This window comes from Leopardus geoffroyi, chromosome C2, assembly GCF_018350155.1.
Source record: "Leopardus geoffroyi isolate Oge1 chromosome C2, O.geoffroyi_Oge1_pat1.0, whole genome shotgun sequence".
Lineage (NCBI taxonomy): Eukaryota > Metazoa > Chordata > Mammalia > Carnivora > Felidae > Leopardus > Leopardus geoffroyi.
Window position 1 is genome coordinate 153771773 of NC_059333.1, and position 14254 is coordinate 153786026.

The following is a 14254-nucleotide window of genomic DNA, read 5'->3' on the forward strand; positions in this document are numbered from 1 at the left end:
ACTGTAAATGGGATGAGAAGAATATAATTATTTGTTTAATGTTAGAACTCTTATTTTTTTCAAGGCATTTGGCACATCAATAAATTTAAAAAAACATTCAATACATGGTGCCTAGTACATTTAAAATAATTCATTTGTCAAAGCCTGCACACACAACTTACTCTCATTTGCCCTGTCTGTTAGGCTTGGGAAAAGGAACTGAAAGTTATATTTTCAAATGACGTCAGAAAAAGAAAGATTTAATTCCATTTGAGAGTGCTGTGCCTTGTCGGTGCTTTGGCTTTCTTGTGACCACTACAGTTTATCTGATTAAACTAAGGCACTTGGTCCATGGCTTGTTTTGAAAGACTGGGTTTCTCATCCATTTGGAAAACAGTGTTTATAGTGATGGCTTGGAGCTCATTTACCTGGTTCCTCAGCAGTCAGGCTAAGCCCATCAGGAGTCTGCTGTGAGATCACAGAATGTCCCAGGAACTACTGGCGACCTGCGTGTGGCCACCATCCTCCACAGACCCTGTGCCATGACCCCCTTTCCTGGAGTGTTTTCTTGGGCTGCCACACTACCTCCTGACGTTACTGTTGAAAGCCCAGTAGGACTTAAACCCATTTATGGAAAACTATTCCAGGTGTTGTTGTTACTTACCCCTTAAGATGGGTACTCAAAGACTTTTTTTTAACGTTTATTCGTTTTTGAGAGGAGAGAGAGAGTGGGAGAGCAAGAGAGCACAAGCAGGGGCAGGGCAGAGAGAGAGGGAGACGCAGAATCTGAAGCAGGCTCCAGGCTCCGAGCCCAAAGTGCAGAGCCCGATGCGGGGCTCGAACTCGTGAACCGTGAGATCATGACCTGAGCCAGCCGAAGTCAGAGGCTCAACCAACTGAGTGAGCCACCCGGGCGCCCTCACAAAGATTTCTAATGACTAATTTTTTTTCACTTGTGTGTTACTTAACTGCCTTAAGCACTCAGGAATTGCTAATAAATTATGCAGTATAAAATAAACGCGGCTTCTGCTTCTGCTTTCGTGTTGGAGAGACCAGTTCTTTTGTTTTGCTAAATTACCTTGTTCTGTTTTGCTTTTGTTTCTTAACAGTCTTCTTCCCTGTGTAGTGACCCTCTGGCGACATCAAGGAGTACCAGGGTTAGTACTTTCTGAGAAGTGTGTTGCCTTCCTCGCTGACAGTTGCTTTTCTTTGGGTGAGATCGTGCACTTTTTTCATAGGCCTCCTCCACTGCAGATTCTGGTCTGCTGAGAAGTACCAGTCTGGTTCGTATTGCTCTCTTCCGGTGTGTGTACTCCCGGGGAGCCCCTGTCATGGCGCTGACTCTGGCTTGACAGCTTTCCTCCACAACAGTCGGGGACACATGGCTTTGATGCTGTGTGTCCTGCAGGATGTGCTGCCTGTGCTTAACTTGCAAAACTTTATGGTAGTAGAAAGGCCCCTATTTTCCAGATACGGCTGGCTGTTGGTAGGCCCTTGCTTAGGATTGGTTCCTGTAGAGAAGGCCGACCTGCATGGGCCCCACTTCACTTGTGTACTTTTGTGAGATGGCTGCCCATGCACAGCGGCCATGTCTTTCTTTGGGACAGCTGTGGCCTTGGCCACATTAATACCAGGCTCTAATAAAGCAAGCTGACTAGAAAGCGGAAGGCATAGCTCTGTGTAACGTGCAACTTGTGAGCCGGTTGCTTTCGAGCTGTCGCTTGCTTGCTCGGGCCTGTTCTCGTAGACCGGCCCCTTAGGGCTCTGTAGTTTCGTTTTATGGTGCCGGTGGGCGAAATGCTTTCTGTCCCTCGCTTTCCTTTTCTGCTCAGAGAATAAATTCATAAGTGTTCCTTCTCCTAGCTTCGTAACACAATGATGGGAGGAAATACTGTAACTAAGGGTGCTATTTAAACGAAGCATGAGCTTGAAGTTTTAATGGGATCGACGTAGGGCTTCACGCATATCAGTGGGTGTTCTCACCTGAGATACCACTCTTTGACGCTTTTTTGGAACTGAGTACTGCAAAGACGTTGTGACATTTTCCAAACAACTTGGATGCTGAATCAATAGACAAATGGCATTTTCTCTGTTCTGTAGGTGTCATTGTATGACGGTGGATTATATAACCCTTATGGGTCTCGAACTGTAAGTCCAACCGGAGGGAGGTGGTGAAGAGGGTGATGTGCAGGTGGGCACAGTTCCCTTACAAAGGAAAAGTCATTTCATCTGACCTGCAGTTGCTCTGTAAGCAGCGACCCATGAGCTAGCCAGTTGTGACTCTCACCCAAGCTGTGAGCAAGTGCCTGCCGGAAATCATGGCTCAAAGTCTGAAGGGAACATAGGCAGAGGAACCTCTTTTCCTGCTCACTAGTCCCGCAGAAAGAGGATGAGAGCAGTGCTCCTCCGGGCATCCCCTTCCCCTTCTCAGCCTCCTGCGGAGCGATGCTGGGTCTGAAGGCTTGTGGGGGAGGTAGGGTTCCAGACCAGGGAGTAGCCAGCACCTTCCCTCTGGGAGCCAGCAGCCACTTAGGGTCCAGGGTCCTTAACGTATTCCCAGCAGGAAAGGGAGCTGGCCATTATTGTAAAACCTTTCTTCTTGGAAACTTTATAGCCATCCGAATACAGTTCCTACTCTTCAAGAACGAGTTCGGGCCGAAGCAGTCCTGTGGTGAGCTGTCTGGTCTCTTTGCATGCTTTGTAGACACTTGGGGTTGTTTAATTAACCTGTACTCACGGTTCAGAAGACTGAGGATGTGTGTTTCACTCTTGTGCGTGAATTATCATTGGCCGTCAGAGCACAAACTCAGGTGTACTAATTTGTCCTAATTGGTGGTTTCTGTATGAATGTGGCTTTGTACATAATTTCTTTTTTTTTTTTTTTAATTTTTTTTCAACGTTTATTTATTTTTGGGACAGAGAGAGACAGAGCATGAACGGGGGAGGGGCAGAGAGAGAGGGAGACACAGAATCGGAAACAGGCTCCAGGCTCTGAGCCATCAGCCCAGAGCCTGACGCGGGGCTCGAACTCACGGACCGCGAGATCGTGACCTGGCTGAAGTCGGACGCTTAACCGACTGCGCCACCCAGGCACCCCTGTACATAATTTCTTAAATGAGTCTGGAACCAATGCCATTAGAAGTTTAAAAAATGTTGTACTGTCATTTATGTGAACTTCTTGTCTTTTTAGTGGTGATAATTCAAAAGATGGGTTGATCATCCTGAATTTCTCCCCTCCCTCTGTTTCTGCTTCCTGCGTTGAGCCATTTCACTTGCCTGCCAGCACTTCAGGGATCAGTGTTGTGAAAGGAGAAGTAGTAACAAGCCAGCTTCTAAAAATTGTTACATAAAAGACAAAACTGGGACAGTTCTAATCACCTAATCTTTCTGGAATATTAAAACATTTTTTGTTTTATTAAAAAAAATTTTTTTTAATCTTTATTTTTGAGAGAGAGAGAGAGAGAGAGAGACAGACAGACAGACAGAGTGCAAGTCAAGGAGGAACAGAGAGAGGCAGACACAGAATCCAAAGCAGGCTCCAGGCTCCGAGCTGTCAGCACAGAGCCTGACACGGGGCTCGAACTCACAAACTGTGAGATCATGAAGTCGGACGTTTAACTAACTGAGCCACCCAGGCACCCCAAAACATTTTTTAAACATTTTTTAAAGTTATAAAAGTGGTATTAGCTTAAGGAAAGTCCAAATTAAAAATCCCTTGACGCTTTCCCCCATTTCTCTTCCCCCAAATGCAGGCTCTGTCCTCGTATATCCTTTCAGAGATACGTTATGCATGCATGAGTGTCCTTTATTTGACCAATATGTATATGTGTACAGATTGTGCCTCAGTTTGTTTTCTTTACTTAGTCTCTTTTTTGTATCCATATGTAAAGATTTATTTCATTCTTTTTTTGACATTTAAAATATTTTTTGGAAATGTTAATTTTTTAAGACAGAGAGCGAGAGTGCATCGTGTGTGAGCACAAGCAGGGGAGGGGCAGAGAGAAGGAGAGAGAGAGAGAATCCTAAGCAGGCTCTGTGCTGTCAGTCCAGCGCAGGGCTCAGACTCACAAACTGTGAGATCATGACCTGAGCTGACATCAAGAGTTGTATGCCCACCCTGCTGAGCCACCCAGGCACCCTTGACATTTAAAAGATTTTTAAAAAGTAAACTATGTTCCTTTTTCTACCGAATGCTTTTTGGAGATAGTTTTTTTGTTTTTGTTTTTTGTTTTTTTTTGTCTTTTTTTTTTTTTTGTCAGCACTTTCTTTTTAATGGCAATCTATTATTTCATTAGTGCATAAATTGTACATTTCTTTTTGAGGATTTCTTGGATATATTTTATGTTTTGGTACGGGTACTGCTTTTCTTTTTTGTTTTTAAATTGAAGTATAGTTGGCGTCCAGTGTTACATTACTTTCAGGTTTGCAACATAGTAATTGGACAAGGCTATACTTCTGTGTTTGCCACAATGCATCTGTCACTGTTCAACACTGTTACAGTTCCATCGTCTGTATTCTCTGTGCTGTAGCTTTTATCCTTGTGATTTAGTCGTCACATAACTGGAAGTTTGTATTTCCCACTCCCCTACCCATGGACATTTAGGGTTGCCAGAGTTTGGTTACTAAACACTTGCATAGTGGACTTTCTTACACAAGTATATTTTTGTGTACATATGAGTAGATCTCATACCAGGTAAATTGCTAATCCTAACATGATGGGGATCAAAGAGTATATACATTAAAATTATGATGTACGTTGCCGTATTGCCCACCAAGAAGACCGTACTAATTTATTTTTCCAGTGGCAAAGGATGACTTTAAGAACTACCTTGTTATTCTTGACAATGTCAAAATTGGAGAAGTTACTTTTTAAAAAAAAAAATGTTTATTTTTGAGAGAGGGAAAGAGAACACGCAAGCACACGAGTAGGGGAGGGGCAGAGAGAAAGGGCATCAGAGGATCCTAAGCAGGCTCTGTGCTGACAACAGAGAGCCCAGTGTGGGGCTTGAACTCACGAACCATGAGATCATGACCTGAGCCAAAGTCGGATGCTTAACTGACTGAGCCACCCAGGCGTGCTGGAGAAATTATTAAAGCAGTTTCTTAACGTTCGATACAGATTGTTTTTGTGGAATGGAGTAAGTGGACTACGTAGGTTTTCTTTTATATATGTGTTTGACTCTGTTCTCCTGCCATTTCCAAGTGGCACTTCTCAAGAATTCTGCTCCTTTACTTAACAAAAATGTGCACGGGAATGTTTAAGGAGATAAAGGTTTTTTGATATAAGTGGGGAGTTTACTTTTACCTTACTCCATAATAAAATTCCACTTGGCAATTCTTGGGCCTGGTAGCATTTTTAATGTACCAATGTAATGACCCCTTGCAAACAAAATTACGGTCATACATTTTCAGTCAAGCATAGAATCTTGTCCTTGTGTGCTAGCTACATGCTATTTCATTTGGACGCTGGGTTCAGAGTTATTATCTTAGTGATGCCAGAATGGTTCCTCAGTGATGTCAGAATGGAGGTAACCTTCACCTGTGGAAGAGGAGTCTTCTAGGGCTGGTGAAATAGGAAGAAAACTATAGGGTGATGTTAGAAATAGCTCCACTCATTGCATAGGAATGAATAAAGGAAACTAAGAATCATCATTTCAGTGTCCTTGCTGGTAGGCAATTCTTTGACTTACATGATTTCCTCAGAAGATATTCGTATATTTTCTCTCCCAAACTGAAACGTCAAGTACGCTTACTGACCCCGGACGGGATCCCAAGGGGCCTGGGGGTTTAAAAAGCATGAAACCCTAGCTGCTTTTGGTTGGTCTGTTTATACCCCAGCCCCTCACTCCTGTCCTCTTTTCTTCTGTAACTTAAATAAAAGATAAGTAGCCTTTTATTCTGTGTGCTCTTTGGAAACGTTTGTTGGTTTTTAGGGATAGTTTATTACACCTTGAAGTCCCTTTTTTGTCTGATGGTGCATGATACATGGTGCCAATGAGATGCTCACGTATAGTGTTTGCATGCTTCTCGAAACCTTACCTAACGTGCTTACGGTCAGGTGAGACGTGGAGTGAAATCGCCTCGTTTTCATTATCTGCTTTTACCGTCCATAGTTTACCGACGATGGCAGTGCAAGCGTTGGGTCTTCTGGTCGTGCCAGTCACGGGCGAAGGGACAGTGTGGTGAGCGTGGTTTGCGTGCAGACACGTACAATGAGTTTTAAACTTGCACCAGCGTATGATCACGTGAAATCTATCGGGAAGTGAAATTTGCATTTGGCAAAACGAGCCTTTTCCTCAGATTTCGTTTATATGAATAATTTGCCTTCAGAAATGTGTTCCCGCGACTGCGGATTCTCTGGGGGCTGTGGAAACTTTCATTAGTAACTTGCCTGCTCACACCCCTAACGTGCTAGTCTTTGCTTATTTGAAAGTTTTTCACTTTCTGTACTTTGTTGCTATTTCGTTCACATGCATTTATGTGCACAGTTCACAAACAAGTTTCTCAAGCAAAATTAATGCTCCGCTCTGTGTAAAACTCATAACTGTGGATTACAAATCATGTTGCCATCAGTTGCTTTCTTCGCTGTGTATTTAAGATGTATTGTTTATTGTTTACATATCTTTTAAGACCTGTGAGCTTTTTAAGAGTTGTTGATGACAAAACTTAAAAATTCTGGTCTTAGAATTCAACTAGCTTAATAATTGTAGAGGCAACAAATAGCTGGGTTAGACTACAAGTTAAATAATTTCAGATTATTCTTTTTGATGAAGCTGGAAGTTTTACAGAGAGCTGATGGCATTTTTGCTACATATAAGAATTGATTTGAAAGTTACATTGGTAAGGATGGTATGTCAGCTTAGAGCTAGAAAAAAGAACCATGTTTTGTGAAAGATTGTAATAGATGTGAAGTTTTCTTAGAGAAGAGGAACACCAAATGTTTGTGAGATTTATTGCCAAGAATGCAGTGATCTAATGAAGGCAGTTGTGGTCCATTGGCGAGCCCCTTAGAGCTCATACTCATAGCTGAAGGAGGAAAAACAAGCCAGGCCACCTGAAGGCCCCTGGGAGAGCGATGGAGTTCAAAGGGCAGGGACTTTAAAGTCAAGATGCCTGGCTTTGAGCCACTTCCACAACCTCTTAGTTGTGTTAATTGCAGTTTACTTGTGGGGATGTCAGTGACTGTCTTTGTAGGAGGGCTTAATATATGCATTAAACGAATTAGTATGTGGAAAATACCTACCGCAATTCGGAGACGGTAGGAACCGGTAAAATATTGGGTATGTGTCAGTCTAAGTTTTTATTCACACTAAAAATACTGTTGCTTGACTGCAGTTGCCCTTAGCAAAACTTCACATTGTAAGCCTTTTTTGTCTCTGTGGATGGACTTCCAAATTCCATTCCTGGAAGGGAAGAGTTTTTAAGCAAGGCGGTCAGACAGAGCTGAGGTAAGGAAAGCTGATGAGGGAGGTAAAAAATACTCCGTTATTGATTCACCAAATGTTTAGGGAGTAAAGTGCTGGCGGGCCAGACAGATCAGGTTTCTGACCTCCTAGAGCTCATATCCTTGTGAAAGAAACAGAAGATAAGTAAGCAAAGGAAGATAAAAAGAAAGTAACCCCGGGAACTGTGAAGAGGAAAGCAGGGACAGGACAGGGAGCGTGAGGGGACGCGTGTGCGTGTGCAAGTCCCTTTGGACGGGGTGGTCAGAGAAGGCTTCCCCGAGGAAAGTGACCTTTGAGCCGAGACATTCCTCCTCGTAATGGGAGGAACCAGCTGCCTGAAGAGCTGGGAGCAGAGCTTTGTGGGCCAGTGACAAAGTCTCAGGTGGGACAAGACGCAGTGTTTGGGGAACCCAGGAAGAGGCCAGTGTAGTTCTGTCATCATTTTGTCCCGCGGTTCCTGGTCTTGAGGAATGTGACAAGGAGGCAAGTGTAGCGGTGAAAGTCGTTCCGCATCGAGCATACAGGTGCTTAACAGAGTTGGTACTGTGACGAACTGTAAATTTGAAATACGGCAGAGGTTTTAGGGAAATACTATTCTAGGGACCCTCCCAGTGAGGATGATGTATGTGCCACACACGCTACCTTTGCTGGCGCTCAGGCAGTAAGTGATCTCTGCAGTACCGAACTCTGGCGAAGGTGAATAAAAGCGTGTTTCAGGGAGCTGTGATTTCGTTCAGGAACCCTTTACATTTCTTTTCTGCTTCTTTGAGGATGTTAATTGCATCCGTTTCCTCATTTCATGATACGTTACCAAGCACCTAAAAACGTTTTCCGCTCGTATGCCAATGTTCTTACCTTTTCTGCTCTCTTTTCTTAACCTTTAAAGCCTCTCATTTTTTCTGATTGAAAGGTTTCTGCCGCCGATTATTTTAGTCGCTCCAATCGTAGGGGGAGCGTGGTCTCTGAGGTGGATGACGTCATTATCCCAGATGTGACCAGCGTGAGTGTATTGCATGCAGTGGTTGTGGTGTCTCGGTCTTGCGACTAACGGCTCACACATTAGCTGTTTGGAAGTTAGGAACTTAATTGTAGCATAAAATAGCTATTTGTTTTGGAATGTGTATATTGATATGCTGTGATTAAAAAAAAAAAAAAAACAACTTTTCTGTGAAAAATTTCCCCCGTGGAACTTATCAGCAGTTTCCACGATTACCAGTAATTCGCCCATTTTACTTTATTGCCCCCTTTCCTTCCTTTTTTTCCCCTGAATTATTTAAAAACAAATCCATGTCATTTAGTTCAGTATGCATCTCTAATTGAGAATTTCTTTGTTGGTTTTTTTTTTTAATGTTTCTTTATTTTTGAGAGAGAGAGAGAGAGAGTGGGGCAGGGACACAGAGAGAGAGAGAGAGAGAGAGAGAGAGAGAGAGAATCCCAAGCAGGCTGTACACGGTCAGGGCAGAATTCGATGAGGTGTTCGATCTCACAAACCAGGAGATCACGACCTGAGCCAAAATCAAGAATTGGATGCTTAAGCAACTGAGCCACCCAGGCACCCCTGAGAATTTCTTTTTCATATTCACTCTACTATTATCATACCTAATAAAATAAATAATTCCTTGGGGTGCCTGGGTGGCTCAGTCGTCTGAGCGTTTGATTTTGGCTCAGGTCATGACCACATGGTTCATGAGTTCAGGCCTTGCATTGGGCTCACTGCTGCCCGTGCAGAGCCTGCTTTGGATCCTGTGTCCTCCTCTGTCTCTGCCCCTTCCCCGCTCACGTGTGCGCGGGCTCACTCTCTGTCTCAAAAATAAATAAACATTAAAAAATAATAATTCCTTAAGACCATCTAATACCTAGCCCATATTTAGATATTCCTAATCAGTCTTAAAAGTTTTCTTTTTATTTTGGTGAATCTATGTAGTACTAGGTAGACTTTGAAGGTTGAACAATAGAACGTATTACTTAGCAAAGTATCACTAACATGTGGTTACTCAGAGGAATCTGAATAGATTTTAAACATTTGGACCATGGCATTGTTTTGAAGAAATGCTTATCCTTTGCTTTCACATTCATGGGGAAGTGAATTTAGGAAAGATTGTCCAATAGAGATGCCTCGAAGCATTTGTCTTAATGAAGGAACCCCAAACAGCATATACTCCCTGACGGATCTAACAACCTGATTTTCTCTTTGACACCTTCTCTCCCTTGCTGGGATTAGTGTTGTTTTGCACATAGACCGGTGCTGTTCTGATTTTCAAGCACTTTGAAGCAGATGAGAGGTAGTATTTCTTTTTTTTTTTAATTTTTTTTTTTTCCCAACGTTTATTTATTTTTGGGACAGAGAGAGACAGAGCATGAACGGGGGAGGGACAGAGAGAGAGGGAGACACAGAATCGGAAACAGGCTCCAGGCTCTGAGCCATCAGCCCAGAGCCCGACGCGGGGCTCGAACTCATGGACCGCGAGATCGTGACCTGGCTGAAGTCGGACGCTTAACCGACTGCGCCACCCAGGCGCCCCTAGAGAGGTAGTATTTCTAAACCAAAAGGTTAGTTTTTAAATGAAGAGATATTGATTTACATTTAGCATGTTACTGATTGTATTTATTTGTATTTGATAAACCTTTATTTATTTTCAGAGAGAGGGAAAGGGAGATGGGCAGAGAGAGAGGGAGAGAATCCCAAGCAGGCGAAGAGCCTGTCAGCAAGGAGTCCAACGTGGGTCTCGATCCCACTAACACAGGATCTTGACCTAAGCTGAAATCAAGAGTCAGATGTTTAACCGACTGAGCTACCCAGGCACCCCACCGATTGTATTTAAATAGCTGTTTCTATATGACTTTAATCCTTGTAGTCCTTAAGTATTCCAGATCGTTGGGCCTCAAACCTGGCCTTAGAGCAATCCTGTCTTGCCCTCTGTCAGATCAAGGAATCTCAGCACGCGGAGTTGGAAAGCTGGCTGCCAAAAGTCTTTGCTCTGAAATATTGCTCATTTTATTAATTTGCTTAACAACTTGTCCTTTTCTTGTAGATACAAACAATTTAATGTATATACCTTTTTTTCTTAAAAACTTGAATTCTGTTAGCCTCATATTTGTGATGGTGGTTTTGTCCTCCTTACATGTATTTCTTGGCAATTTATCTTAGTAACTACACAGAAGTGAAAAGCTTGATAGTTTAAGAAAAAAATCTCTTCCTGCTTCTACTAATTTAATATAACTCTTTTCTTTTCCCAGATAGTTATTTTGGTTTATTTACATATTTTAAAATGAAAGTTATACATATTTAATGTGTATAACATGATTTGATAGAATAGCCTGTGTGTGTGTGTGTGTGTGTGTGTGTATAACCATTATACATGCCTGTGAGCTAATGATTTTTATCTTTTTTTTCATTGTTGTTTAAGTACCTGTAATGATATCCTTAATTTTACCTCTTGATAAAACCTTAATGTGTTAACTAAAATTTAAATAAAAAAAAAAAAAAGGTTTTACTCTGTAAAAAAACAAAAACCCTAAAATGCTTGCCATTCCTCTCTCTAGAGCAAAAATTTTCTCTAATATTATTTCTTGTAAAGGGGAACTATAATTCAGTTCATTGTGGATAAATGGGAAGTAGACTTGATATTGCTAAGATCCCCGCCTTTAAAAGGTAAGCTGGGAAATCTGCACTTTTATGTGAAATACTCTGATCTTAAGACGCCGACAGTGAATTCACAATTTTAAAAGACACTTTGTGGCTTTCCCACTGTGGACCAAATATACGTGTACAGCCTGCTCCATTTATAACTTCTGAGCTAGGAGTGCTTGAAAAGGGTGCCAGGCCCCGATTTGGCAAGACTATTTACACAGTGTTTGTGACTGCTCTAGCCAATGGCCTTTTTCTCTTATCCTATCGGTTAGGCTGGGGAGAAGAATGTAAATGTGCTAACTTTAGTTGTACTGATTATTAATAATTAGTGCATTTCTGAGTGGAGTCCAAAGCCATTTTTGCTTTATGAGATTATTAAAGTTAATTGCTCCCTTCCCTTCTGTAGTTGGGGAATCAGATCTTCAGTTTTCTGGGTTTTTTTTCCTGTCAAACAGAATTTTTATTAGTGTTATATCATATATAAAATTAGAAGTTAATAAATGATTAGACTAATGATTACATTAAACAAATACTATAAATACTTTATTTGACTATAACTTTATAACATTAAAAAATGAGTAGTTTATTCAAATGCCTTAATATAAATACCTTTAACTTCTGATCGTATATATTACTGATACATTTGACCAAATGGTGGCTGCACGCTGAAAATTGTACATGTCAGACATGAATAGCTCAGTCCTTTTAAGAAAATAATTGTAACACAGGTACCGGTCTTTATTTCTAAACAACTTTTAAATGACAGCATCAAAATGTATTTATAACTAAAATGCTCTGTTTCTATTCTATTCTAAAAAAATTCAGTTGTATTTTACCATCTTAGTCAGGTAAAATTATCTGTCAAACTAAGCAGCCTTATGTTTAAGTGGTTCAAAGGGCCTCTTAATCAGAGAATAAATATCAGAGAATAAATGCCTTTCTTTAAGAAGAAACAAGGAGTTTCAAAGATTTGACAAGATGTGTATTCTAAAATATTTCTCACATGTGTTAATTTCAACAAATATTCAAGGAGTTCAGATTTAAAGAGAAGTAATGTACAATCTGTAATGTCAAGAGCAAAGCATTTTCAAGCATCCTGGCATAAATAGGGCAAAGGCTTTTATCACTGAAATGTGGGAAAGATTACATTTAATTTTGTTTACTAGTTGATAATGGAAATTCTTCAAGAAAATGTTACTTAAAAATTTATTTATTTATTTATTTGAGGGGGGTGGGCAGAGAGAGAGGGACAGAGAATCCCAAGCAGGCTTGAATTCAGGAACCATGAGATCATGACCTGAGTTGAAACCAAGAGTTGGTCACTTAACCCTTTGAGCCACCCAGGCGCCCCTAAGAAAATACTGCCTTTGAACTTAAGCTTTCAAATTGGAATACGAAGTTTGCCACCATGTACTCTCCTTTTCACATTAATACTAATGTGAAATATTGCAAGCTTGTTAGCTGACTTTCAAGTTCAAACGACCTAACCCCTTCCTTGATCGGAAAATTACCTATTTAATTATTTAAGAGTGCAATGACATAATGTTTACTTGAAATTTTTTTAGAAGAGTAGGCTACAGTTAACATTAATGAGCAAGTCCTGAGCACCATATTAAGGCAGAAAAAAGCTTTGCTTGCTGTTTTCTGTTTTTGTTTTTGGTATTTTAGTCTACTTTTTTATTAGCCACTTTTTTAACAATTTGATTTACTTTTAATATTTTTTCTATCTCTAATTTGTTTTACAGAATTGCAACCATATATGCAGCCTTTGCTTTCTGATTTCTCACTAATGTTACAAAGTTTTTATATTGTTGTGCATATTCATTTTTCCATTGTTACTTATACACAACAATTTTTTATCGGCTCTAGTCACCATGATTTTGCATTAGATCCTCAGGCCTTATTCATCTTATAGCTGAAAGCTTGTAGCCTTTTGCTGTTTCCCCATTTTATACTTTAATATATTAAACATGATTCACTTTTATTCCATTTAAAAGCCTTTTCAGTACCTGGCAGACTCTGGGTCATCATTATGAACCTTGGCTTGTCATTGCGGTACAGGTGTTTAGACCTCCTAGAGAGAGCACTGGGGCTTTTGGAAGACCAGGTGGCTTTTTGTCTAAATGGGAGATAGCACGAGCAGAGCACAAGTCTGAGAAGTGAGAACTGGAGCCTCTGGCCAAGTCACTGCAGCTCAAGAACCTGGACTGCAGCGTCGCTGCTCTTGGCATTTTTTGCTGCCTTAACACTCCCCGAGGTTTGGCGTGTGATCAGTTTGGGTTGCGACAGTTGGGATCTGAATCGACGTTGCCACGGACTAGTTCAGTGATGCAGCCTCTGAAATGTAAGATCATTCCAAGCTGACTGTTTAAAAAATGGGTGGGTTTGGTGGTCATTTTTGTGAGAGGGGACATGAGCCAGGGTTTTAGGTGGACCTAGGAGAGTGTTTCTGGATTTTGCTTGTTTTTCTCTAACTCATTAGTAGAATAGAGGTGGGAGATACTCTGAGGAAAATAAGGCAGTTTTATCCAGACACGGTATTTCTTTCACTCTGAAGAATAACACTTTAAATGTGAGGCAGTGGTTTTAGTAGCATAAATGTGATGGAAGATGATGGCAATAATCGCCAGTATTAAAAACCACTGTCATTGCTTGTTTGTTTCACAACGTTTCATGTGTGACTTAAAAAAAAAAAAATCAGTTAACTAAAATCAATTCCTTTTAAAGAGTGTTACTGTAAAAGTGGCAAAAAGAGATCAAAGTCGAAAGTTTAATATAAATGCATTATTGATACAGTACTTTTAATAAAGTAAACACCTTTTATTATAAACAGTGTTTATTATATAAATGCAGAGAAAAAATGAACGTGATAAATGGGCAATGAAAAAGAACAGAAAACCTTTCAAATATGAGGAAATTAGAATGAAGTGAACTGAATAGAACCAGAAATAATGGCATTTTGTGTTTTAATAATTAACTGAGGAAAGTTTTCAAATCTTTTTTTCTAGATTGAGCTGGGAGGGTTGGTCTAGGAGTTGGAATCTGGGTTGATTTTCATTTAGTTAAGTAATCGGGACAGTAAATAATATGAACACGGGTTTTAAAATTCACAAAACTGAGATCTGAATCCAGCCCTGGCGTTTAGCAGTTGTTCAATTTTCAGGAAGATCTTCTGCCCCTGAATTTCTCTCTCCTCAGC

The 14254-nt window shown here is 40.8% G+C and overlaps 1 protein-coding gene across 29 annotated transcripts in view; it reads left to right on the plus strand.

Moving 5' to 3' along the window:
• The window catches only part of LRRFIP2 (LRR binding FLII interacting protein 2), a 105399-nt gene that overhangs the window by 53041 nt on the left and 38104 nt on the right, over positions 1-14254 (plus strand). For 17 of the 29 annotated variants that reach the window (XM_045436601.1, XM_045436600.1, XM_045436610.1 and 14 more), the window contains 6 exons: positions 1089-1136; positions 1218-1262; positions 2080-2127; positions 2594-2650; positions 6093-6161; positions 8335-8424. The exons of 10 other annotated variants lie outside the window; for them this stretch is intronic. In XM_045436601.1, coding sequence (XP_045292557.1) covers positions 1089-1136; positions 1218-1262; positions 2080-2127; positions 2594-2650; positions 6093-6161; positions 8335-8424 — 357 coding nt within the window. The remainder of the gene's footprint in view (positions 1-1088; positions 1137-1217; positions 1263-2079; positions 2128-2593; positions 2651-6092; positions 6162-8334; positions 8425-14254) is intronic. 2 more of the 29 variants (XM_045436607.1, XM_045436616.1) reach the window with 1 other exon arrangement.